Source organism: Thermothielavioides terrestris, chromosome 1 (genome assembly GCF_000226115.1).
Source record: "Thermothielavioides terrestris NRRL 8126 chromosome 1, complete sequence".
NCBI classification, from domain to species: domain Eukaryota; kingdom Fungi; phylum Ascomycota; class Sordariomycetes; order Sordariales; family Chaetomiaceae; genus Thermothielavioides; species Thermothielavioides terrestris.
In genome coordinates this window covers 1206145-1230711 of record NC_016457.1, presented here as the reverse complement: position 1 = coordinate 1230711, position 24567 = coordinate 1206145, and the positions used below count along the sequence as shown (strand labels likewise).

Here is a 24567-nt window from a genome sequence, read left to right as displayed (position 1 = left end):
CACCACTCCATTAACAGAGCTTCCCGTCCGATGCCGCTTCCGTGAGGGCCCAGCTTTCTGCCTCAACAACCCAACTCCCGGCCGCTCGAAATTATACAAACAGGACCTTCCCGCCCAGCCCAGCCGGGCCTCCACGAGCCTGCGGCTGCTTCGAGCGCTCAGCAGAGATCGCTGCTAACGCACCAAGCAAGCACAATGGCAGCCGACGTCCGAAATACGCAGCCGCCAACGCCGGCGCCGGAGCCGCCGCAGCCCCAAGCAGCAGCCAAGAAGAGCAACAAGAACTACAGGGGCTTCGTCGCCGGCGTCTTCTCCGGCATAGCCAAGCTCTCCGGTACCACCACCACCCCCATGCCTCCTCACTCTCCTCCGTACCGTCCCATCCGGCTTTTCTACTAACATAATTTTTATTTTTTGCTTCCCCTTTCCAGTCGGCCACCCCTTCGACACAATCAAAGTCCGGCTCCAAACAACAGCCAGCACGCGCTTCAGCGGCCCGCTGCAGTGCCTGGCCCAGACGCTGCGGCACGAGGGCCTGGCGGGCCTGTACAAGGGCGCCACGCCTCCCCTCGTGGGCTGGATGTTCATGGACAGCATCATGCTGGGCTCGCTGTCGGTGTACCGGCGGGTGGTGCAGGACAACCTGTTCAACCCGCCGTGGCACCCGGCGCACGACCCGTCGCAGCCGCTGCCGGCGCACGGGCACGGGCTGGCGGGCATGCTGGCGGGCGCGACGGTCTCGTTCGTGGCGGCCCCCGTCGAGCACGTCAAGGCGCGCCTGCAGGTGCAGTACGCGGCGCGCAAGAGCGAGCGGCTGTACAGCGGGCCCGTGGACTGCCTGCGCAAGGTGTGGCGCTGGCACGGCCTGCGCGGCGTCTACCGCGGCCTGCAGGCCACGCTGCTGTTCCGGAGCTTCTTCTTCTTCTGGTGGGGCAGCTACGACCTGTTCTCGCGCTGGATGCGCCAGCACACCCGGCTCAGCGCGCCCGCCATCAACTTCTGGGCCGGCGGGCTCAGCGCGCAGGTCTTCTGGGTGCTGAGCTACCCGAGCGATGTGGTCAAGCAGAGGATCATGACGGATCCGCTGGGCGGCGGGCTGAATGATGGCGTGAGGAGGTTTCCCAGGTGGAAGGATGCCGCGAAGGCGGTGTACAAGGAGGGCGGAGCCATGGGGTTCTGGCGCGGGTTCCTGCCCTGCTTTCTGAGGGCGTTTCCCGCCAATGCGATGGCGCTCGTTGCGTTTGAGGCAGCAATGCGCGCGCTGCCGGAGTGATGCTCCGATGTGCATGTGTCACTTTTTCTTTTTGTTTGTCACAGACGCATTATACCCAGAGGAAGCACGAAGCACGGCGGGGAAAAAGTTGATATGTTTGGGCCCATCGCCCGGCCGCAACAGCGGTCTGTGTCTTTTATTGACCCATTGTCCCGCTAAGCACGGCCGTCCTGGTATCCTTTTTGGTATCTCTGCTAGATGATCCCCGAGAACTCCAAACAGATGGCTGACCCGATTAGTCCTCGTCCTCCTCCGCCTCGTCGTTAACGACGTTGAAGAACTTGAGCTCGTAGACGCCCTTGGAGGTCGAGACGACCCGCAGCCAGTCACGGAGCTGCATCTTCTTGAGGAACTTCTTGGTCCTGCGGCAGCCGGTCAGTATCCCGCTCTGTGTGTCTAATCGGCGAGGCGCGAAGCGAGGTGGTCGTACAGGTACTTCAGGTACCGACCAGAGAGGTCATTGTGGGCGATGATCTCAATCTTGCCCTCGCCCTGCTGGGAGATCTTGATGGTCTCGCCGAGGTTGCCGACGCGACCGTCAACCTTGATCTTCTCGTTCAGGAACTTCTCGAAGGCCGAGACGTCGAAGATCTTGTCGCTGGCCGGCTGCGAGGCGTTGATGACGAACTGCGCGGGCGACCTGTTAGCGGCGGGCAGGGATGCGCAGGAGCGACGACGTGGACTCACCTTCTTCGTCACCTTGGGGCCCTTCTTGGCGCCGGACTTCTTCTGTTGTTCCCGGAGGACTTGACTTAGCCTACTGCTTCACGCCATGATCCGTCTCGGAGCCAGACGGGCATGTCTGGCACGAGGGACTGGGCCAACAGCAAAGCGGTGTCAGATGTTGAGACATACTGCGATGGGGGCCATTGTTTCTGTTTGGATCGGCAGAGATTGACCGTGATTGTTTGGGACGCAAAGAGGTTGATATCCTGCGCCTCTGGTGGTTGTCGGTTTGGTTAAATACGGCAGCGACCGACGAGTCCAATTGCATGGGTTTTGCAAAAAGTGCGCGGAAAGTTTTAGGGTTATGCCAGCCTTAGTGGGGCGAGCGGATCTTAGCGGAGTGGGGCCGTGCCAAGCCCGGACCGGGACAGTCGCCGGGTGCAACTCCGGGTGCGGCTCCGGTGTGCCGCTTCAAACCGGTGCGCCACTAGAAAGTATCTTGAATAGACAGGTAGGCAGGTACCGCGGTCCCAGACACACCGCCAGGAGTAATCTGGTTTGCTATGTGATCGTTTGATTTCGTCATTGAACGCTCAAAACCGGTATTCAAGTTCTGCGTGTTAACTCCGTGGCATTTGGAGGGGCCGCATGGCTGCATCCTCGCCCCACACAAGTGAGATGAGAAGAGCACCTTGGTAGGCATTTGCGGATGTACGGATCAGTGCACCTTATCTACCACAGTAAACAGAGCCAGGGTATGTTATCCTCGGCACCGACCAACGCACCGACCCAGTGAGAGCGTTAAGAAGTGTGTGTGATGGGATAGGTGGGCGACTTCGATCCAAACTCGCGACCCACCATGTTGGTGAACGGCAAGCAAAAGGGAGATCCAATCCCACAAATCTGCCCCTGGTTTTGAAATTCTACAACACCGGCCGTATTCCGTACTCGAACGGCACGTTACGGATCCTGTGCCAGGACAAACACGGGACTCGACAAGTACTCAGCAGGGCCCCGGCAACGTGTCGCAATGCAGACCACTTTCGAGTGTCCTTGACACCAACGCCTCATATTGAGCAAAGGCAGTGCCAGGGTCCCTGATATCATCGCATGCAAGATACCGAGCAAAATACCTTGGTTCTCAGCCCTAACTGATCAGTTACCTTACCCAGTACGCAACGCCACACTGCCCTGCCAACCCTCTAAATGGCTGTGCGGATGGTGTCATCAGTGCTACGTCAGTTGCAGTGGCTCCCATGAGAGCTTCTAGACCGTTATGCATGTGATGTGGGAACGCCAACAAACAGCATGCCCAACTCTGAGCCGTTGAACTATTTGTTGGCGGTCACACTGAATTGGGTTGGCGGTTTCATAGCCCCGGGCAGATACAGTAGCTTGAATTTCTTCAACTGCGGCCGTAGCACAAATTTGGGAAGCTACAGGCATCCCTGGACACACTGCACCTCCACCCCCATCACCGTCACCACGTCTTAGTCGAGAAGCGCCGAGGACAAAAAAGAGAACGTGTGACAGCCGGCGCCGTGCTTGTTTCAGGAAACGGCATCCAAGCTTTGACATGCGGGCAGGATTCATCAGAGGGTGCCGCGCGTAACGTCATGTACGGCTCCAGACTGGCCATTCTTGGCACCAGGATCGTCTATCTCGAACCCGGTACTTCCCTCTTCGGTAATGGCGCTCTTGTGCACGTAGTACACAGAATTCAGTTCAGATACGCTAGGCAGGTAAGGTGTGGTAATCTAATGCGCTTGCGTGCATGGGCATGGCGAACCGCTCCTGCGTCCGCCACCAGAGGCTTGGAAACTCGCTCGAAACAAGGCAGTAGCTGGCCGCATGCGATAGCATATGACGCAGCTTCTAGCCCCCCGATCATCACGCCGGAGACCTCCGTTGGTGACAGGAACCTTTGTTTGATGCGTTCCAAACCGCCCCAAGCCGCTGCCAAGTTGCCAGCTAATCCGAGGACCCGCCAGAGCATCTCTTGGCTCTTGGTCGAATTGTGTCACGCTCATCAGGCAGGTCAGGTATTTATTACAGTTGCCAGAACCCACCTCAATCACCGATCTCCTGTTCTTCAAGCTTGCTTAGCAACGGGGATTTATCAAACCACCAAATTCTAGCCCGCCGACCAGAGGCAACCGCAACACCAAGCAAACCCATCTCGCCCACTAATTCCACTCAACACTACGCAACAACACCGCCAACATGCCTTTCACTGCCAGGTAAGCGCTCTCATTCCCGCCACCACCTTGAACCACCCTACTCATCGCTGACCACCTCCTCCCCACGCTCCAGCGACATCTGCAAGATCATCTTCGCCATCATCCTCCCGCCGCTCGGCGTCTTCCTCGAGCGCGGGTGCGATGCCGACCTGCTGATCAACATCCTGCTGACCATCCTCGGCGTACGTTCTATTCCCTTTTCCCCAACTCCTTACCCAATTACCATGAATCTTTTCCAAAAGAAGCTGACCGCCTGTCCGTTCGCCGCAGTACATCCCGGGCATCATCCACGCCCTGTACATCATCTGCAAATACTAGACCGCCGCGACCCCCGAACCCTGGGCGTCTAGCCCTTTCTGCACTGCACCGCAGCAGCAGCCAGCATCCCACCAACGAACCGAACCGGTGGGAAAAACTGGTTGGGCCCAACGAACAGATCCCAACGAGCGAGAAAGCTTCAGAAGCTACCTACCCCTGGTCCCTGTGTGGGGCCGGCACTGCAGCGAAAGAAAGCCAATGACGTAATGGGTGCCGGGGACGCAGCCCCACTCATCAGCCCACTTGGCGCTAGATCCCATCGGCAATCGCTGATCACGGGGCCTGTCTTTGCAGGCGGGCGGGACGCGGAAGATGGTCGTGGTCGAGAGCGGACGGGGATATGGGGAAGGTGCTTTTCAAGGGATTCATGAAGCCATGATCGGGTCGCGGGGTTGACGTTTTTCGTTTGCCTCCTTTTTGCATTTTCTTTTCTTTTCTTTTTTTTTTTTTTTTTTTTCCCACAGCCTCTCTCGATCCTTATGATGTTTTGTGCCTTGTCATGGGCGCCGAGCTCAACTTCGACCCTGTCAATACCACGATACCCGAGAGGTGCTGCGTCACGAATTGAGCATGGATTCGCAATGGCTTATGAGCGATTGGACCGGCATTTGGCAGACCGCATGCTCTCCCGAACCCTTCAATCACCAGGGTGGATTGGAATGCGCTCCCGATCCATCCGTTCCGAGATTCCCGGACGTTGTAATGGTGCGGGGATCGCGACCCTGGCATCGGCCGCACGATGGCGGCTCAGATTCCGGTGCGCCGGGTAGTGTACGATCCGATGCACGGAACAGTGTACACCGGCTGCCTCGGCAGGTATCCCGAACACTTGTGCCGAGCACAAAGATATTGTTACCCCTGGTTGGCAGTGGCCGTGCTATTTCCCTATTTTGAAGGACAGTATCTTTATCGAAGTCAGCTGTATGTCGTAGTCAACTGGACTCTGGAAACTTACATCATTCTTCCCGACAGCCACGACCTGGTCTTCTGCAACTCGTATCCCACCGGGCCCCTCTATGTAGGCAATTGGCGCATCGCCCATAACCTTCCTGGCCACGTCGGCCACGGTCGAGTTCTTCTTCACTAAGACGCAGTCCCGGAACACGTACTTTGAGTCGCCCGCCCCTGACCCGAACGTTGTCGTATTCCTGACCGGAAACACGGGCACCAAGCCCAGCATCTCAGCCGCCTTGGAGAGCACCTGCACCACCCCTGTCGAGCCAAACCGATAGAGAACCATATCCTTGAGGTTCTCTATCCTGTTCCGGTTCTTCTCGTCGAGCTCTTTCAGCCCGCCACCGTCAGGGTCGCCGGCCGCTATTAGATCTTCCCGCGTGTCCACAAACTCGCTGCCTTCTGTATAGCGGATGTACCCCTGCTTGGCCATCTTCCGGAGGAAGATCTCGGAGATGGCGGAGCAGAGTACAATCGTGTTCGGGTCCTGCATCTTGGCGATCTTGGCGATGTTCTTATCGGCGTCCGGGTGGTCGATCTTGTTGAGCGCGATCACCGTCGGGAACTTTTCGTCGGTAAACGCGTTCACCACACGGTCGATAGTCTCCTCTAAAGGGAGTGGCCACTGCCGTCAGCATAAAAGAAGACAGTCGGCGCATCTCTGGGCACCAGCACAGCGAGGCGAAAACCCACCACTCCACTCCTCCAACGGCTCCTTCAGCCCCAGCTTGTCCAGCGTCCTCGCGACCACCGCGCTCGTACTCCCGTACCCGCTGAACTGATTCTGCAGCGTCTCGACGGCGGTCGCCTTGGCCGCAACATGCCTCCTCTTGATGGACCCCCACTTCTCCATCAGGTTGCCGCGGATCCATGCGACGATCTCGCTCCGCAGCCAGGCGATGTCGACGCTCGGGTCGTAGCCGCGCGTGTTCTTGCCCTCGGCGTCGGTCGTGCCCGACACGTCCACCACGTGGATCAGCGCGTCCGCGTGACGCAGGTCGTCCAGGAACTTGTTGCCCAGCCCCTTGCCCTGGTGCGCGCCCGGCACGAGCCCGGCCACGTCCAGCAGCTCGATCGGCACGCTGCGCCGCCCGTTGACGCATGCGCCGTAGTTGGGCTTGCACCGGTCGCTGAGGCCGTAGCGCGCGCAGGCGCAGTCGATCTGTAGGTAGCCGATCGCACGCTGCGGGTCGATGGTGGTGAATCTGTGCTCGCGGGAGGGGACGGGGGTTAGCAAGGGGCGCGGCGCAGTGCGTAGAAAGGCGGTGTCAGGGGACGGGAGCGAGCGTACGGAAAGTTTCCTGGACAGGAGGTAGGATCAGCAACCTGAGGACTCTGTCTCGGTGCCGCGGCATCGTAACAGGGCAGCGTGGCTTCTACCCACCGACTTTGGAAGAGGCGTCCGTGAGCGAGTTGAGCGTGCTGGACTTGCCCGCGCTGGGCTTTCCGACCAGGCCGATTAAGGGGTCGCGCGGCATCTTGGGGTGATTCTAGGTGCTCGCACCAAAAGATAGCCAAGAGTTGGGGAACTCGAGTTATCAGGGGTTCAATGTCAGAGCTTGCTGAGAGACGCTTCCACAGTACGGAGTAGGCGAAAATATCAGCCCCGCTTCCTGATAAGCGATAACCACGTTCTTAGCCTGCGAGTCAGGGAGGGGCAACCTCGCAGATACCGGACTAGGAACTGAAGCAACATCCTGGGGCTCAAAGGAGGTGTATTACAGGACGACATATCTTCCGGATAGTTCTGTCTTGTAAACCTGTCCTGTTCTGCTCTCATGGACCCCTGTTCGTGGCTAAGGAAAGCCCAGGGACATTGAAGCCAGGCCAGCAATTCCCGCGTCGCCCCTTGCTGGTCACCCAGGCCTACAGCTCTTCTGCCAACCATCACGAAAGGTTGGCTGTAGTCGAGGAGCAATAACTAGACCTGACGAGCCTATAAATCCGCAGCGACAATACCCTGACGCGGAGGATGCCTCGACCAGCGCTCCCGATCCAGGACCTCCCAGCTTGGGTGCACCTCAACGAGGTTTCTTTCAATCAGGTCGAGGTCGCAAGTATCGAGGGCAAGGGTTATGGTGTGGTCTGCAAGACAGACCTGAGCGCCGGAAATGCCGATTCCAACAACCCAGCTCTCATCAGCGTGCCACACGACCTCGTGCTCAACTCTACGGCTGTCAGCGAGTACGCCAAGGAGGACAAAAACTTCCGGCAACTCCTTGACGCTGTCGGACGCCGTGTACTATCACATCCCCTGTCTCTTTTCCTCACACCGGCATGTCAAGGCTGACAACGTGACAGTCCGGCCGAGCGGACGTGTTGCTCTTTCTTCTGGTCCAAACCGCCATGACTTCCCGGTCCGGCCCACCACTAGTGGGCGTTTCGAATCCCTGGACCGAGTACCTCCGGTTCCTCCCAGAGACGGTGCTGGTTCCCACGCTGTGGACCGAGGACGAGAGGTTGCTACTCCAAGGGACGTCCCTCGAGGCTGCTGTCAATGCCAAGATCTCGGCCCTGGACGCTGAATTCGCTCAGATCGTGGAGAAATCGTCCGACATCGCATGTTGGCGCGAGCTGCTCTGGGACGGTGGCACGGTCTCGTTTACAGATTGGATTCGGCTCGACGCCTTGTACCGCTCTCGGTGTCTGGAGTTGCCCGTTCATGGGGAGTCCATGGTGCCATGCATCGACATGCTCAACCACTCGGCCACCCCTTCGGCGTACTACGATGAGAACCCCCAGGATGACGTAGTCTTGCTGCTCAGGCCGGGAATCAGCCTCGCGGAGGGCGATGAGATCACCATCAGCTACGGCGATGCCAAGTCCGCGGCCGAGATGCTGTTTAGCTACGGTTTCATCGACCCCCGGTCAACCGCCGACAGCCTCGTCCTGCCGCTCAGCCCGTTTCCGGATGACCCCCTAGCCAAGGCAAAACTTGTGGCCTTCGGCCAGGCGCCTAAAATCCACGTGGCCCGGGAGAGTGACGGGTCGATCCGATGGCGGAGCGAGTTCGCGTATCTGATGTGTATCAACGAGGAGGACGGCCTAGAGTTCCGCATCCTGCAGCAAACCGACGGCGCTCAACAGCTACGCGTGTTCTGGCAGGACGAGGATGTCACAGATCGAACAGCCGGCTTCGAGTCCCTGATCCAGACGCACCCCCTTGCTGCCATCCTGCGACTGCGTGTTGTGACGGTCATCCAAGAGCATCTCCAAAATCAGCTCCAGCGCCTGCAGTCGAGCACGCCTCCCAACCGAGCTACCCCTTTGCAACGGGAGGATTGTTTCAGAGCCGCACTGCTCCTCCGTCAGATTGAAACAAGAATTCTGGACGATGCCATCAAAATCTTGGAACAAGAGGTGAGAAAACAACATGACATGCTGGGGAGCGGTTCTCCGCATAACGATCGGCACCGCCTTGGAGACGAATCTGGTTTAGTGAGAGGCTGACAGGTTGGGATGCAGAGAAGCACGCTAATGAAGGACGAAAACGTGGTGGCTTACCTCGGACTTACGGAAGCTACCGAATCGGATCAAGCCGTCGAGGAGGCGTCCAATGAGGCCGACGACTTCAGCTAGCTGAGGATTTCTTCACCTTTGCGTCTTGGACTTGGGACGTCCAACAAAGTCAGGCCACGCGGGCTTGAGGAAGAGCTACGCAAACATCTATTGGGAATGGCGCTAGTTAAGCGTCTTCGAATAGTCCCTCTGCGCCTGAACTCCAAAGGCAGTGCTCCTGTCTGCCGCGATGAGCCGTGGAAGCATCTCGGTCGCCAATGAGGGGACAAGGAATGAAGGCAGTGTTGCTCAACACATCCCCTTACAATGCGGTATCTTACTGTAGTGAACTACATACGCAGTTCATACACCGCTGCAGAATTAGTCGCAAACTGTGCAAGGCGCTGCTTGCCATAGCCTCGAGGCGATCGGCAGCCCCTGGCGACGAGAATGATCGGAAGCCGGCACTGTACGACAGCCCACCAAAAAAGGCAAGGGGGCGAGAGAAGTCTGGGAACGGACCCTGAACCGGAATGGAATGCCTTTATGGCTCTGCGTACTACACCTAACTATATGTAGATTGAAGCTGACGCATTAGCATCAAAATGCCACGAGGTTATCTGCCGCCGTTCCCCGAAGGCAGGGTAGGGCATGCTGTCCCCCATATCAAGAACGACAGGGTTCGTAAATTTTGCCGGCATCCATCTCCCACAAAACGGGCGTGCAGCCGCCCACAGCCAAAGCGTGCGGGGAAGTTGGGGTCTGCGCGAAGAACCGGAGCTGGGCTGCGGTCGTTCTCGTGCGCGGTCACCAATGCCGCGGCTGTGTTACCTAATTTGGTCTGTCTGAGAAGGAAAAGATCGGACGAGTTGGAAACTCAGGGCGCTGTCTCCGGCCGCATCTATCAACTGCGCTAGTCGTTGGGAGAAGGTTGATTTCACGTTACTACTCCTGGCCGATTCACCTTGCGGTCTTCCCCAACTGCAACGGGGTATCATGGTGAACAGGCGATGCGGCATGTGGGCGCATGGCAAATCTGCCAAAAAGCTTGGTTGCCACCGTTGCAGCTTCTGGAAGGGCTTGGGGTTTCATCAAGCTACACTACACTACACTAAATATCGACCGTTTCGTCGCCTCCGATCAGCTATCCCCAATGAACGGGTTGAGTTCCGCAAATTCCGTCCTGACTGGGGTCAGTCGGGAAGCGGAACCGACTGTCATTTAATCACACACGGTATTTCCGATTAACGGATGTGCTTCGTACGGAACCTATATGAAAAGACTTTGATACCCAGTAAGAATATGAAGGAGCCATTAACCCCACGGCATGGGATTGAGATACTCAACTCCGTATTGCTAGTTGATATGACTGCTCACCATTAGCCACAGTTTGAGTGTCACACAGTCCGGACTCCGCTGCAAGCCCTGGCTTGATCTGTGAGTGCTGCATTCCGCGCACCTGAATTGCAGGGGCGCCTTTTACACTAGTGCAGGTGCAGCGTCCGGCGACCTCGCGAAAACCGAGTCATTCCGCATACGGTACAAGCTGTGACGGTGAACTCGGTACCGTAAACCGGATCAGTCCTTGATCGAAGCCGGCCACTCCTGATGAAGCACCTCACCTTAGGGTTGGGAACTGTTCTCGCGAAACGGCGCAAGCTCGCTATTTTGGGTTTTGGCCATGTTGGGATATATATGGGCTAATCTGGGTTCCTCACTCCAAGACCGGAGATGGGAAGGCTGGTTGCTCTGGATGGTGCCATTCAGGGTGCATGGCAAAGTCCGAGCTAGCCCAGAGCTTCAATTGCCCACACCTTGATCTGATGAGCGGCAAACGCTGGCAAGAGTGGCGTGCATACACAAACTACCAAGTAGTGTAGTGTACAAGAACCGGAGTATTCCGCAGCGCCCACAATTGCAGGAGTCGACTTGGAATCCGAGTCCCCCGCCAGACGCACGATCATGAGTGAGGACCAGGGCTTGCTCACGCAGCATCCCTGTTCTCCCCAGATTTCCTCCATGACCTGGGGAAGCGGAGCTTGGCCGCGTTGGCGTTGGCGGCCAAGTCCCTGGCCAATCAACGGTGCTCCTTCCCCAGCAACTAAAACCCCTGCTGGACCCCCATACCCCGGCCTTGTTGAATGCTGACTGGTTCGTTCCAATTTTCCCCCACAGTTTTCTTGCGCAGTGACCGGCTAGGCGGGAGCCACCTGCCTGCCTGGCTGCCACTCGCCCAATTTTCCCTCGCTCACTGCACCTGCCTGCAAGCCGCCGTTATAACCTCTGGCCCCGCCCTCCATATCCTCGCTTTCCCATTGTTTCGGTCTCGCCGAGTCGACAACCGCGATCCGAGTGCAAACTTTTTGTCGATGGTCCCTACCCCCGTTGTGATTGTTCAAACAGGGGTTTGAGCATCGTTGAGGCTGGAGTCGACGTTTTCGACTGTTCGCTCAAGCAGACTTGCGCGCGCCTCGGGTCGACAGGACGCCACCTCTCTCCCTGGCGCGGCTTCCTGCTGCGCCGTTCGGACGAACGAACCCCGCGATCTGACTGCGCGAATGCGACAAAATTGAGTGGGGGGAAGGACGAAACGACACGGTGCCCAAAATGCCGGGAATTCTACCCATGAAAGTCATCAAGGTGGGCAACAGCTCGCAGAGCCGCATTGCCCAAGCCTGTGACCGGTGCCGCAGCAAAAAGATACGGTGCGATGGAATCCGCCCCTGCTGCTCGCAGTGCGCCAATGTCGGCTTCGAGTGCCGCACCAGCGACAAGCTCAGCCGTCGTGCCTTCCCGCGCGGCTACACCGAGTCATTGGAGGAGCGTGTGCGGGCGTTAGAGGCCGAGGTGCGGGAGCTCAAGGACCTGTTGGACGAAAAGGACGAGAAAATCGACATGCTGTCGAGGATGCACGACAATCGGCGGTCCCCAACCGAGCAGTTCCAAACACCTCCGGCTGCCGAAGTGAAGAAAGATGCTGCTGCGCCGGCAAAGGAGGACACGTTCCGGGTCCAAGCCTCGCCCCTTTTGCTGGGTGTCGAGAATTCAGATTCTTATTTCATGGGCGCGTCCAGCGGCCGCGCATTCATTGGTTCGTCAAACTCCTTCCGGTCGTCACGTAGCCTGGCTTGCTGACCCGCTGCCGTCAGAATCTTTCAAGCGCAAGATGCAGGAGAGTGGCAAGCCTTGCTCCGACTTCAACCCAGAGGCTTTCTTGCACATCCAGGGATGTTACCCGCTCACAGCCAAGCCGCCTGCTCCCACCATGAGAATACCGCCACGGTTGCTCTCAGACCGGTGCGTCAACGTCTACTTCCAGGAGTGGGCGCCGCTCTTCCCCGTGCTGCACAAGCCGACGTTCCTTCGCGTCTACGAGGAATTCGTCGCGGACCCGGAGAAAGTCAAGAACAATCACAAGCTTGCGCAACTCTACCTGGTCTTCAGCATTGCCGCGTTGTCAGGCGAGCAGCCCGACCTTCAACAAGTCGCTGCCTGCGAACAGCAATGGCAGCGGTCGCTTGAGGCCGTCCTCATGGATAACACCATGATGACTCTGCAGTGTCTGCTGCTGGCGCTGATGTACTGCACCATCCGGGCGGACTACAAGAGACTGCAGCATTACAAGGGCATCGCCGTCGGGCTATCTCACCGGCTCGGATTGCACCAGAGCCAAAAGCGCTTCTCGTTCGGCGTGCTTACCATTGAGACCCGGAAGAAGGTGTTCTGGACTCTCTATGTGCTTGACTGGTATGCTGCCCCCACATTTGTTCTCGTCGCCCGACCCTTGCTGATAGCCGTAGCTTCTCCGCCGCCATCCTCGGCCTCCCAAAGCTGCTGAAAGAGGAAGACGTCCACGCGGAGTTCCCATCCGACACCGACGACGAGTATGTGACCGAGAAAGGCTTCCAGCCCAGCCTTCCGGGTGAGGCTACGCGGCTTTCCAACGCGTTAGCTTTGTTCCGGTGTTCCCGAATTCTTGGCAAGGTGCTAGAGAAGATCTATCCCTCGGCATCCTCACACGAGCTTTCGCTCCAGCAGCTATCTGCCCTCGGTGTTGAGCTCGACGACTGGTATGAGAAGCTGCCTCAGCATCTCAAGCTCACCTTCAAGCAAGATAAGCCGTCGACCGATGTTACAGGCAGCAGGTCGCCGATCCTGGTGGGTAGTGGGCCGCTTGAATGAACAAGGGACGCACACGACTGACATCGCCTCAGGCTCTTGCGTACTACTACATTCGCACTCTCATCTTCCGCCCTGCCGTAACATCTAGTCTCGGGCCTAAGGCTGCTCCCGCCTTGATCTCGGTTGGCGAGTCGAGCAAGCACATGATCCAGATCATCCAGCTGCTCGAGGAACGGAACATGTCCTTCTCCTTCTGCCTAAATAAGGCCGACACGCTTGTTCTCTGCGGCATGGTTCTGCTCTACCAGACGATGGACCTCAAGCAGGACAGTAAGCTGCTCAAAGACAACGAGAAGCTGGTGAACGCGATCATCAAGGCTGCCGAGAAGGCGAAAGCGCCGGGCTGCTATAGCCTCAAGAAGGTCGCTGGGACGCTGATCACGATCGATGAGCCACCGCCGCAGTCCTTGCCAACGCCGTCGAGTCAAAGCCCGGATACCTGTCTTGCCGCCCCGCCCCCGCCGCGGACTTCGTCGACGACAAGCCACAAGGGGCATCCAACGCTCGGCCGCCAGCTTGCCGCTAGCATGAGCGAGACCGATCTACTGGCGCAGCAAGAGAAGCTGCGCAGGATGACGATGTCGGCGCACGTTCAGCAGAGAGCAGCCGGCCCACTACCCGCGCGCTCCAGAGGATCATTCGACAGCCCGAGGCCAGCGCTGCCCCTTTCACAACGTGATCACAGGCTATCTCTGAGCCAGGCGCAGGCCGCGCAAGCAGCCATGCTCGCGCGCCTCTCGACGTCTCCCAATGCCAGGCAGGCCATGGACTACTTGCACCTCGACTCACGGTCCCAACCGACGTCTCCCGTCCACACACGCGGTCCTTACCCATCGGTGACGCACGCGCAGCAGGCCCATCTGTACACGCAACTGCACAAGGGATCCGGCGTGTCGACAGCCGAGTGGGAGGCGCTGCTCGGCTCGATCGAGGGCGGCCAGCTCAACGTCTACGACGCGATCTACGGCGGGCCGGGGCTTGCGCTGGCGGAGACCCCCGTGTCAGCCACGACGGCCACCCCCGCGGCGTGGTCGCCCGACTCGTGGGATCTGACGGGGCTCCACCTGGGCGATTATGCGCCGCCCGGCACCGGCTCATCGCACAGCGTGGTCAGCCTGAGCGAGGACGGTCTGAGCTCGAGCGACGATCTCATCAGCGTGGGCAGCATGGATTTCAGGAACCCGCTCATTCCGGCGTCGACGACGGCGGACGGGTACGTGCTGGATGGCTTGGATGGGTTTGGGCTATGACGGGGCTGTGTCACGGTTTTCTCCGGGCTTGGTTATGAATGATGAGCGGGCTGTTGCCGATGCTACGTTGGGATTCTTGGTTCCTGTTTGCGATATCCCACCTGCAGGTGCTTGTTTGGCGGGCTTGGTGTTTGCACACGATTTCCCAAGGGAGTTCTCTGCAAGGAGGTTTGGAGACTGGATGGGATGGGATTCTCATTTGATTCTACTTTGATATATATTTGGGTTGGATGGATTTAGGGTCAAACGGTTCCAGGTCAAGTTGGGAGTTGAAAGGGACTCTTTTGATCACTGTCGTCGAGCTGTCATTCGGCTCCCCTTTTCTATAGCGTCCACCGCTATCCTTGCCGTCGCAAGTTCTGTTTTGTATGTGCTACCTAGTCTACCACGAACGTCACGCTAGTTGGAATACCTTGAATACCTTGGTTCTTTCTCTCTAGACAACTGCTGTCTTCCGCGTCATGGCGACCCCCGTCTCGCCCTTGTTCTTGTTGGGATCTGCCCTGACAACTGGATGAATTGGCATCGCGCTAGACTCTGGCTCAATAATCAATGTAACGACTGTGTGCTCTTGTTCAATCCCAGCTCCACTAAATCAACTGCTTGAGCCGCTACTTAGCTAACTACCAGGTAACGTGGATGTTGCATAGCGCAAGGGGCACGCGGTAGCGGTAGCGGCAGGCACGGAGTTGGACGGATTCCGTCTCGTCCTCCTGCACCGCATGTCGCGACTAACTCGGTATCCGTGCTCTGGCAAGCTGGTGGGTCAGGTATGACACCGCCAGTTCTTGCGGCCCTACTGTGATAGGGTCCTGTCCTTTTTTTGGGTGAGGAAGGGGTGGGCGGTTAAGAAGATCAGGGGTGTCGGGATTGAGATTCTTCGTGTCACTAGGGCATATCTGTGGAGTGTAAATCCGTCTTGTCGACGTGGTGGTCAGCTCATACTACACGTGTAGTGTAGTAATAAATATGCTATGTTCGGTGGGTGATCGGCTTCGCCGACGCCGGAACTGTTCTGTTTACTTGGTATAATTAGAACAACGCGGTGGGCTGTCAGAAAGGATGGGGCGGGCATGATAGGTATGGAGCATATGGTATGCAGAGTGCAGTGATTCCATACACAGCGCGCGCGATAGGACAGTATACTACCTGGCAGAGGACATGGTATGCAGTGCCCTACTGCACAGTAGGTACTTCCACGCGACACCGGATGAGGATCGGCGGGGATGAGCTTCCGTTGCAACCCCCTCTGAGCATGGTAACAACATGTTCCATGCATTGCAGGGGGCGAGATAGTGTAAGAGCTCCCGTTTTCTCCAGGTGTGGAAAGTCGGTCCGGGCAGAACGGACGACAAACCCGACTTGCAAGCACTCACTGCCCGCCCCTACGGACTACAGAGTATAACGTGTACTTACCCTTCTCGAAGGCTTCAGGCTACACGCTCTCTACTGGCGAGGCACTGTTTATTATCTCCCACGTGCGGCCGGTAACCGCGTGCGACGCTGCGGGCGGTTAGTTTGGCTAAAGGTTAAGATAATCACTGAATCTACTTGAGACTGCTGGGAGCCAGAAATGGCCGCCGCGTCAGCCGCTGTGGCTGCTTGCGGTGGGCAACTGCGGTGGACAGGCGACAGCAGCTGGTAGCTGGCAGCTGCTGAGCAGGCAACCGTCAGATGCCGCTGCGCCCACGTGGTTGTGCCTGGCCTCTCCACAGGAAGGATCCAAAAGATCGGCGAGCGCGGATGCGCCGGGGGAGCCGGTGGAGATCCCGGCCTTTAACTCCGCGGTCGGTCGGGCCATGGGACGCCCCGACGCCCACCCCCCCAGGGCACCGTCAAAAATGTCGATATCCCTCGACAAGTGGTGCTGCTGCCGAACGTCTGTCTCAGCCTTGACAGACAATATCGAGAGCAGAGAGAGCAGAGCGCCGCTCGTTTCGTCAATTCCAAGATTTGCTGTGCACCTGGAGTTGCACTTCTAGCGTATCATTCCGTATCATTCACTCTTTGGACTACGCCCCCAGTCCACACATGTCGGCCGAACTGACGCCGCTGCTCTCCGGGACGGAGCACCGCGACGCGGCAGGTATGCTGCGTGACCCTCCGGCATCGGCACCGGCACCAGCACGGAGCCAAGACCTTGGCGTTGACGCTGACAAGCTGTGGCCTGCCTAACTAACTAGCTACCTCGCCCTCCGATCCCATCGACCGGGTGCTGGGCGCCGGCGGGGGCCGGCTGCCCCTGAACATCGGCCACCGGGGGTTCAACGCCGCCTTCCCGGAGAACACCATGGCCGCGTTCCAGGGCGCTGTGGCCGCCGGCGCACACGCCATCGAGACGGACCTGCACCTGTCGCGCGATGGCGTGGTCGTGCTGTCTCATGTGAGTTGCGCCTGGTCATTGACACTGAAACAAGCGCAGAAAGTCTCCCTCCTCCGGGGCACACACGCATACACATATGGTTGTGTGTGTGTGTCTCTGTAGTCCATCCACCCATCCATCCGCCCCTTCCCTTCCACAAACATCCATCCAAACACCCAGCCTCAAGACAGCATGCATGCCCACAGCAAACTAACCCGCCTTCCCGACACCCTTCTCCAGGACGCCACGCTCAAGCGGTGCTACGGCACGCCCGAGCGGATCGCCGACTGCGACTGGGCGCACCTGCGCACGCTGCGCACCCTGCGCGAGCCGCGCCAGCCCATGGCGCGCCTCGTCGACCTGCTCACCTGGCTGGCCTCCGGGGAGGAGGAGGAGGAGGGGAAGGAGGGGAAGGCGTCGTCGTCGTCGTTGTCGTCCGTCTGGGTGCTGCTCGATGTCAAGATGGACGACGACCCGGCCGAGCTGTACGGCGCCATCGCCCGCGTCATCGACAGCGTCGCCGTGCCGGCTGGCACGCGGCCGTGGAAGGAGAGGATCGTTGTTGGGGGTTGGAATGTGCGTTGCCCCTTTTTCTTTTTATTTTTCCTGCTCCTCGACATGGGGGGGTGTTTCAGTTTGATATGGTCTCTAGGTCTTGAGAGCGAGCGAGAGAAGTAGCTGAGCTAATGTTTCGGCGTGTGCGTGACGAGCAGGAACACTTCCTCCACCACGCGCGCGAGCACCTGCCCGGCTACGCGCTCGCCTACACCGGCGGCTCGCTGCTGTATGCCGCCCGGTTCCTGTCCGACGCCCACCCGGACGTGCACTTCAACCTGCGGCAGCAGACGCTGGTCGGCCCCGTCGGCGCCGCCTTCCGCCGCGCGGTGCGCAAGAGGGGGAGGAAGCTGTTCGTCTGGACCGTCAACGAGCCCCTGTGGATGGAGTGTAAGGCTACTTACTACCACTATTATTACTACCCCCCCCTGGCGCAGTTTCGCGGCTGCTGGCTAAGCTCCCCCTGAACCGCTCCAAATTTGAGCTGACGTGGTTTGATAACTAGGGTCTATCAAGAAGGGCGTCGACGGCGTGATCACGGACCAAGTGGCCCGATACACCAGCGTTCGAGACAAATGGGGAGGAGACGGTGAAGGTGACGGTGACGGTGAAAAGGCTGACGGCGTTGGGAAGGCATCGTCAACGCTAGCGAGGACGAGGTGTGGGAGCGACGAGGACTGGCAGCTGGTGGTGAAGCTGTATGTCCAGGCGTTCTTGTGGCAGGGCCTTGCGGTGCTGATCACGATATATTTCTGGCGCATGTTGAACACTAGGGGCATGCCAGGGAAGGGAGGGAGGCAGCCAAACGCAAAACCCCAGGCGGTTAAGGCGTAGGGCGGTGCGGCGGCGTGAGGCTTGACAGACGAGAGGGTGCATGGACATGTGATGGGCGTGTCACCTTGAAGGTCACTACCGGGCGATGGTGGGCTGGCTGGTACACCGTCTGTGGCTTCGCAGGTCGCACCAGAGCGCCTGTTGACCGTTGCGAGCCTGGGTACGATCGAAGATCTGTCTTTGTCCCGCCAGGCGCCGTGTCATCGAAACTCCATCATGGAGTTGTTACCGGATGCTTACTATTGGCAGTGATGTCCTCTGAGCCCCTGACATCGCGTCACTCAAACCCCTGCTGCTCAGTCTGTGTCTCGATGTCGCTGGCAAGCTGACCTCCTGTCCCACGGCCTGGCAGCTGGATCATTCTGGTCACGGACAGCAGACATGGGATGGAGTCAACCCTTTGTCCATGATGGCGCATAAGATGGCAACAGGCCATCGCCGTGAGGTGGAAAGGGCAAGCTTCCTCCCGAGCGCGCAAACACCCCTACAGCGAATAGCAGACTATCAGAGATGGCTCGCGGACTCGTCTCTCCGGTACTCGAGAAGAAGCCGACGCCCATCGAGCCGGTCCCGACCTGCATCGTCAACGAGGCCGGCCGCGGCGAGCCCGGCGTCTGCGGCCGCGAAGCAGCGAGCGGGCGCGAATGCGCAGCGCCCGTCTGTGCCGAGCGCCTCTGCCAGTACCGGCACGCCGACGGACAGCGGTGCAGGAAGACGCCGCTGCGCCTCGAGCACGGCACCAAGTACCTGGCCGCCAGCTGGTTCCCGGACATCACGCAGTCCGTGAACTGCGAGGACCACGAGAAACACAACTGCGTCCAGCTCATCGACGGGGTCGCGCGGTGCTCGGAGATGAGCACCCCGTTGCGGAACTGCTGCCCAGCACACGACGCTGTGCAGTGCAAGTGGGGAGCGCAGGGCGGCGTGCGATGCAGTAGGCGGGCCGAGGAAGGGTCCAGGCATTGCGAGAACCATCGCTGGTACGAACAACCGCTCTCCCATCTCCCATAGCCCACGCCCAAGCTGACCGAGCAACGCGTCCCTCATCACAGAGCGCCGCGACCAGCAAAGCCCGCGACCGGTGCGGCGAGCCCCGGTGCTAGTCGAGCCTCTTCTGCAGCGGGGACCGGTGCGTCCAGAAGCAGCGGGACGCGCGCGACCCGCACGAGACGCGCTGCGACGACCGCGTGGGGTGCTGAACGGCGTCGACCGCTGTGGGGAGCACGTGTGCGCGCTCGCGCCGACCGGTGCTGGCAGCTACGAGTTCCTGGCCTGCCACCGCGAGCCCGTCGATGGCGGGCTGTTTTGCCGGCAGCATGAGGCGCTTGTTCCTCGCTATGGTTGGTCCCGAGTTGGTCGGGGATGTAAGGATGCGGAGGTGAGCTCGTGGCCAGGAGGAGTTCGGAGGATGAAATTGAAGGAGAACGGGTGCGGGCGCCCGTTCTGAGGTACAGAATGCAGTCAGGGACCAACGAGGTGCAGCATTTTTTAATGGCAGTTCAAAGATGGATTTGGGTTTTCAGGGGAAGGCAGGGGAGGGGATGGAAAGGCGAAGTTCGTATCCATCTCTGAGGCCTGAGGTTGGCTGTTCGTAGTGCTTTTTCAGGGGCCAATAGAGATGGGACTGCAGATATCGTTTGGTGGCTCGCTTTGCCGGTTCCGTCTGAGCCTGGCGCAATTCACGACATCAGTTCTGCTCATAGACGGATAGATAGCATCTGAGGAAATACCTGGAAAGATAGGCCTTGCTTTCTCCGTTCTAGCTGTACCAGCCACGGCAAGGAATGGTTACGCAGTTAGGGGTAACTTGAGCGCAAAGAACTTCCCTAGTGTCTGAAATATGAATTGGGGCCAATATTTCTGCGCAGCAGGTTGTGACCGGCGCATGAGTGAGAAGCGGGCGGAATCCGGCAACGCAGCCCCCATCGGTTCCTCTGTGAGCACTCGCCCAAAATGAATCCCATATAAGGACGTCTGCCATGTCAAGTATGGGGAAATAACAAGGAACCGAATCAGATTTGATGAACATCGTATACGGAGTGCAGGTTGGCGGATGGAGGCGCACTGCTACCTCACGTGTTCCCGGCCGGAGTGAAGTGAGTGAGCAGTTGTCGTCATCAGTCCGGAGCGCACTTCGGGCCACTTTTCGGCCCGGCCGCTCGGCGCAAAAGTCGCCGACAGCCCGAGGCCCTGCAGGCGCTAACTGAATTTAGTTAACGTTCCTCCCGCTGGTCCCAAACGCTTATCTCCGGGTGCTGACGAGCGCATGGCAGTGCCTAAAGAAAAGAAGTGGAGGTGTAGCCCTGTTCACAGAGCATGGCGAGGTGAGACTGGAAACACCGGGCCCTCGGGGATGCCTTGCCCCCGTCGACCAGGTGTCATGTTGAAGCGCTTTTGGCATATCGCGTACAGTAGATAGAAAGCAATCCCGGCAAGCCGACAAGTTTGTTCACTTAGTTAACCAGCTGCCTCGTTTCTCTGGTGACTATTTTACAGCCGCACCGCAGACGACCCGAGACCATGGCCGAGTACACGGGCGGCAGCGTAGAGGCTGACCACCTGTGCGTGCTTGTTCACGGGGTAAGTCGACACTCGGATCTGGAGATCGGCACGCGATGCTAATGCGGTCTTGGACGGGTCCAGCTATGGGGCAACCCAGACCACATGCGGTCCGCCGCCAAAGCCCTGCGCGACCGGTTCCCGCCCGAGCAAGTCTACATCCTCGTCGCGAAGCGCAACAGCGGCTACTTCACCTATGATGGCATCGAGCTCGGCGGTGAGCGCGTCTGTCTCGAGATCGAGGAGGAATTGGAAAAGATCCGGAGCGGGGGCGGGCACATCAAGAAGCTGAGCGTTGTTGGCTACTCGCTCGGGGGGCTGGTGGCGAGATACGCCATTGGGCTGCTTTTCGCCCGGGGCGTGTTGGATGAGCTCGAGTGCATGGTAGGCGCCAGAGCTACCTCGGAGTCAGACTGCGCGACGAAGAGACTCGCATGCTGACTGTGGCGCCAGAATTTCACCGCCTTCGCGAGCCCATTCCTCGGAGTCCGGACGCCGTTGAAGGGATGGGCCAACCAATTATTCAACGTTCTGGGCGCAAGGACGCTGGCCATGTCCGGCCGGCAGCTGTTCGGCATCGACCGGTTCCGCGACACGGGCAAGCCCCTACTCGCCGTCCTCGCCGACCCCAACTCCATCTTCATGTCGGGCCTCGCCCGGTTCAAACGCCACACGCTCTACGCCAACATCATCAACGACCGTTCCGCCGTCTTCTACACCACCGGCATCTCCAAGACCGACCCGTATGCCGACCTGTCCAAGGTCACGGTGCACTACCTGCCCGGGTGGGAGGACGTGATCCTGGACCCGGCGCGGCCGGTCTCGCCGGCCGCCCCCACCGCACCACCCACGTCGCTGCGGGCGACGCTCGAGACGTGGGCGAGGCGGGTGCCGCTCGTGGCGGCGCTCGCGCTGGTAATCCCGCTCGGCGTGGTCGCCTTCCTGGTCAACAGCGCGATCCAGACGGCGCGCTCGTCGCGGCGCGTGCGCCTGCACGAGCGCGGCCTCGCCGGCATCCCCGTGCAGGACTTCCGCCGCGTCAGCCTGTGGATCAAGGAGATCCGCGAGGCGGTCGAGCACACGTACGAGAACCTCAACAGCGCGCAGCACCAGGCGTATCTCGTCGATGACGGCGAGGAGGATGACAACGACGACGACGGGACTGCCACCACCAATGGTGCGGTTGCCGCCAAGGCGAATGGTGACGCGAGTGGTGGCCGTGGTAAGGGTAGTGGCGAGGACGACAACGGCGGTGACGACGGCAAGGCGCTGCTCGCGCTCGAGCGGAAGCAGTCGCGCCAGCAAGAAGGCGGGTTCCCGACGCTGGCGCTCGCGCCGTACCAGTTTGCGGCCATCCAGGCGCTGGAGCGGCTCAACTGGAGGAAATACCACGTCTGGATTCACAAGGTCCGACATAGCCATGCCGCCATCATTGTGCGCTCGGAGAGGTCGGGGTTTGATGAGGGGTGGCTGGTGCTACGGCACTGGGCGACAGAGGAGTTCTTGGTTTAGCAGCGGATAGAGTTCAGCGGGGTGCTTTGGATATAAATTTAGAAGATACCTATATAATGCGTGCCATGGACGGCGTTGCGTGGAGGACCTGTTTGTCTCGCGGGGGTGGATATGCAGAGTATTCAACGGGATGTTGATGCATCTTGGCAAGCAAGTGGGTGTCAATATTCAACCCACTGTTGTCAGAGAATCGATACCGATCGGCGAACTCTCAAAACGTTGCTTGCGCATTTGTAGTCTTGGTGCATACTATTCGTTATATATCCGTCTCGGTGTGTGAAGGATTGGTCTGCTGTGTTGTTTAGTCCGACAAGTGATATGGAAGGAATCAGGTTGTGGCTGCAGTTCCTGGGTGAGTCCCTGAGGGCCCCGAGAGCGCTGATAGGACGCACAAACTCACTATTCCAGCCTTAGTTTAGTGTCGCTGCATCCCGACCGCCCAGACCCGACAGTCTGGATAGTTCGCCGCAGGGGACGTGGATGTCCACTACACAACACCCTGAATTGCCCGGGTCGCGGTGAACAGGAGCCGAGGTCCTGGTAATCGATCACCTGAACAAACCGTGGGCAAGCGACCGGGCCAAAGCAGCCGACATCTGGTGGGACATCCTGGGGTCATCGAGACCGCTGTCCATTTTCAACCATCGTAGCAATCTGGTTCGCATGCTCAGGATCATGCGGACCTCTCGCGTGGCCAAAGAGACATCCAAGTACTTCGACTCGGGGCCGGCCACAACCGTGCTGCCGCGACGTTCCACGCGCTCCAGCCTCGCGCGCTTCGCACATGCCGACGGCCCGGCCGCCGCCACCACCAAAGGCAACGGCAATGCCCACAATGCAGACGCAGACTTGGCCTTCGGGTCCGACATCGAGGATGCCGTCCAGACAACCGTCACGCGCAAGCGCAAGCGCACCACAACACTAGCCCAGTCGTCGCCCCGGCGGGCCGCAACCAGGACTACGAGGGCCGAGGTCAAGACACAAGTCAAGACAGAAACCAAGACGGAGCACGAACTTGACGCAGGAGAAGACCTCGGCGCGAAGCCGACGCCGAAGCCGCGCGGCCGCGCGCGCAAGCCGGCGCGCAAGACGACCGACGCAACAACCGGCGAAACGAAGGTCGAGCCGCCGTCGGACTGGGAAGAAGTCTACCGCCTGGTCAAGGAGATGCGGCTGACGGGCCCGGCCGCCAACGCCGCCGTCGACACGATGGGGTGCGAGCGACTCGCCCGGCCCGACGCCAGCGCGCGCGACAGGCGGTTTCAGACCCTCGTGGCGCTGATGCTGTCGAGCCAGACCAAAGACACGGTCAACGCCGAGGCCATGGCACGGCTCCATAATGAGCTGCCGCCGCACAAGCCGGGCGCGCCGCCGGGCCTGAACCTGGAGAACATGCTCGCGGTCGACCCGGCGCTGCTGAACGAGCTAATTGGCAAGGTCGGCTTCCACAACAACAAGACTAAGTGCGTCGCAACCCCTATTCCTCCTTTTACCATGGCCCACTCACCCACTCAAATAACCCCATCTTTTCCTTCCGTCCTAACGAAAGAAACAAAATATATATATATAGATACCTCAAACAAACCGCCTCCATCCTCCAATCCGACTTCGCCTCCGACATCCCCCCCACCGTAGCCGGGCTGTGCTCGCTGCCGGGCGTGGGGCCCAAGATGGCGCACCTCTGCATGAGCGCGGCCAACGGCTGGGGCCGCGTCGAGGGCGTCGGCGTCGACGTGCACGTGCACCGCATCACCAACCTGTGGGGGTGGCACGCGACGCGCACGCCCGAGGAGACGCGCCGCGCCCTCGAGGCCTGGCTGCCCCGCGACCGCTGGCGCGAGATCAACTGGCTGCTGGTCGGCTTCGGGCAGACCGTCTGCCTGCCCGTCGGCCGGCGCTGCGGGGACTGCGAGCTCGGGCTCAGGGGCCTGTGTCGGGCCGCTGAGAGGGGGAAGGTTGCTGAGGGGAGGAGGAGGAGGGCCGCGTTGGAGAGGAGGGAGCTGAAGGTGGAGGTGGATGTGGATGGGGAGGGGGGTGTGAAAGTGAAGAAGGAGGAACAGGAAGAGGTGGAGGTGGAGGTGGAGGAGGAGATGGTTGCGGGGGAGGTGGCTACGAATGAGCCAGTGCCAGGGCCGTTGAGCGGGACAGAGGTCAAGGTGGAGGATGGAACAGGCGGCTGATCCGATGAGCGCAACGCTTGTGACGGTCGGCCGACGCTCACTAAGACAACTGCAACTACTGTTTACCCGTTGATGACTTGGTGTTGGCGAGCTCGGCAAATCGGCGCCGTCCCCGCTTCTACACCCCACATCGCCAGTGCCCCGTGATAGCGCCAGTGCTATAGTCATTCTTGGCGTGCGTCGA

At 59.4% G+C, this 24567-nt stretch overlaps 10 protein-coding genes across 10 annotated transcripts; 8 read left to right on the top strand and 2 right to left on the bottom strand.

Moving 5' to 3' along the window:
- Nucleotides 1–63: 63 nt before the first annotated feature.
- Nucleotides 64–1378, top strand: THITE_2073277 (uncharacterized protein). The gene is made up of 2 exons (XM_003648762.1): nt 64–334; nt 432–1378. The coding sequence occupies exons 1-2, from the start codon at nt 196–198 to the stop codon at nt 1271–1273; spliced, it is 981 nt and encodes a 326-aa protein (XP_003648810.1). The 5' UTR covers nt 64–195; the 3' UTR covers nt 1274–1378.
- Nucleotides 1379–1398: 20 nt separating this feature from the next.
- THITE_2106676 (60S ribosomal protein L22) lies at nt 1399–2410 on the bottom strand. The gene is made up of 4 exons (XM_003648761.1): nt 2129–2410; nt 1961–2002; nt 1704–1900; nt 1399–1635 (listed from the first exon to the last, which is right to left on the bottom strand). The coding sequence occupies exons 1-4, from the start codon at nt 2141–2143 to the stop codon at nt 1509–1511; spliced, it is 381 nt and encodes a 126-aa protein (XP_003648809.1). The 5' UTR covers nt 2144–2410; the 3' UTR covers nt 1399–1508.
- A 1691-nt stretch (nt 2411–4101) lies between these two features.
- THITE_2106674 (uncharacterized protein) lies at nt 4102–4573 on the top strand. The gene is made up of 3 exons (XM_003648760.1): nt 4102–4179; nt 4253–4361; nt 4450–4573. The coding sequence occupies exons 1-3, from the start codon at nt 4163–4165 to the stop codon at nt 4495–4497; spliced, it is 174 nt and encodes a 57-aa protein (XP_003648808.1). The 5' UTR covers nt 4102–4162; the 3' UTR covers nt 4498–4573.
- Nucleotides 4574–5320: 747 nt separating this feature from the next.
- Nucleotides 5321–7064, bottom strand: THITE_2106673 (uncharacterized protein). The gene is made up of 5 exons (XM_003648759.1): nt 6836–7064; nt 6743–6752; nt 6145–6656; nt 5453–6060; nt 5321–5401 (listed from the first exon to the last, which is right to left on the bottom strand). Exons 1-5 carry the CDS (start codon nt 6927–6929, stop codon nt 5375–5377), a joined length of 1251 nt encoding a protein of 416 aa, XP_003648807.1. The 5' UTR covers nt 6930–7064; the 3' UTR covers nt 5321–5374.
- Nucleotide 7065: 1 nt separating this feature from the next.
- THITE_2106671 (uncharacterized protein) lies at nt 7066–9292 on the top strand. Its single transcript, XM_003648758.1, has 3 exons — nt 7066–7690; nt 7753–8811; nt 8917–9292. Exons 1-3 carry the CDS (start codon nt 7424–7426, stop codon nt 9028–9030), a joined length of 1440 nt encoding a protein of 479 aa, XP_003648806.1. The 5' UTR covers nt 7066–7423; the 3' UTR covers nt 9031–9292.
- A 2166-nt stretch (nt 9293–11458) lies between these two features.
- Nucleotides 11459–14386, top strand: THITE_2106669 (uncharacterized protein). Its single transcript, XM_003648757.1, has 4 exons — nt 11459–12040; nt 12099–12696; nt 12750–13107; nt 13164–14386. Exons 1-4 carry the CDS (start codon nt 11557–11559, stop codon nt 14379–14381), a joined length of 2658 nt encoding a protein of 885 aa, XP_003648805.1. The 5' UTR covers nt 11459–11556; the 3' UTR covers nt 14382–14386.
- Nucleotides 14387–16209: 1823 nt separating this feature from the next.
- THITE_2106664 (uncharacterized protein) lies at nt 16210–17854 on the top strand. The gene is made up of 4 exons (XM_003648756.1): nt 16210–16467; nt 16565–16764; nt 16984–17319; nt 17457–17854. The coding sequence occupies exons 1-4, from the start codon at nt 16413–16415 to the stop codon at nt 17763–17765; spliced, it is 900 nt and encodes a 299-aa protein (XP_003648804.1). The 5' UTR covers nt 16210–16412; the 3' UTR covers nt 17766–17854.
- Nucleotides 17855–18356: 502 nt separating this feature from the next.
- THITE_2106663 (uncharacterized protein) lies at nt 18357–19246 on the top strand. Its single transcript, XM_003648755.1, has one exon. It carries the CDS (start codon nt 18643–18645, stop codon nt 19141–19143), a length of 501 nt encoding a protein of 166 aa, XP_003648803.1. The 5' UTR covers nt 18357–18642; the 3' UTR covers nt 19144–19246.
- A 1090-nt stretch (nt 19247–20336) lies between these two features.
- On the top strand, nt 20337–22542 carry THITE_2106661 (uncharacterized protein). The gene is made up of 3 exons (XM_003648754.1): nt 20337–20712; nt 20776–21075; nt 21145–22542. The coding sequence occupies exons 1-3, from the start codon at nt 20653–20655 to the stop codon at nt 22201–22203; spliced, it is 1419 nt and encodes a 472-aa protein (XP_003648802.1). The 5' UTR covers nt 20337–20652; the 3' UTR covers nt 22204–22542.
- A 153-nt stretch (nt 22543–22695) lies between these two features.
- THITE_2106660 (uncharacterized protein) lies at nt 22696–24567 on the top strand. Its single transcript, XM_003648753.1, has 2 exons — nt 22696–23666; nt 23774–24567. The coding sequence occupies exons 1-2, from the start codon at nt 22879–22881 to the stop codon at nt 24381–24383; spliced, it is 1398 nt and encodes a 465-aa protein (XP_003648801.1). The 5' UTR covers nt 22696–22878; the 3' UTR covers nt 24384–24567.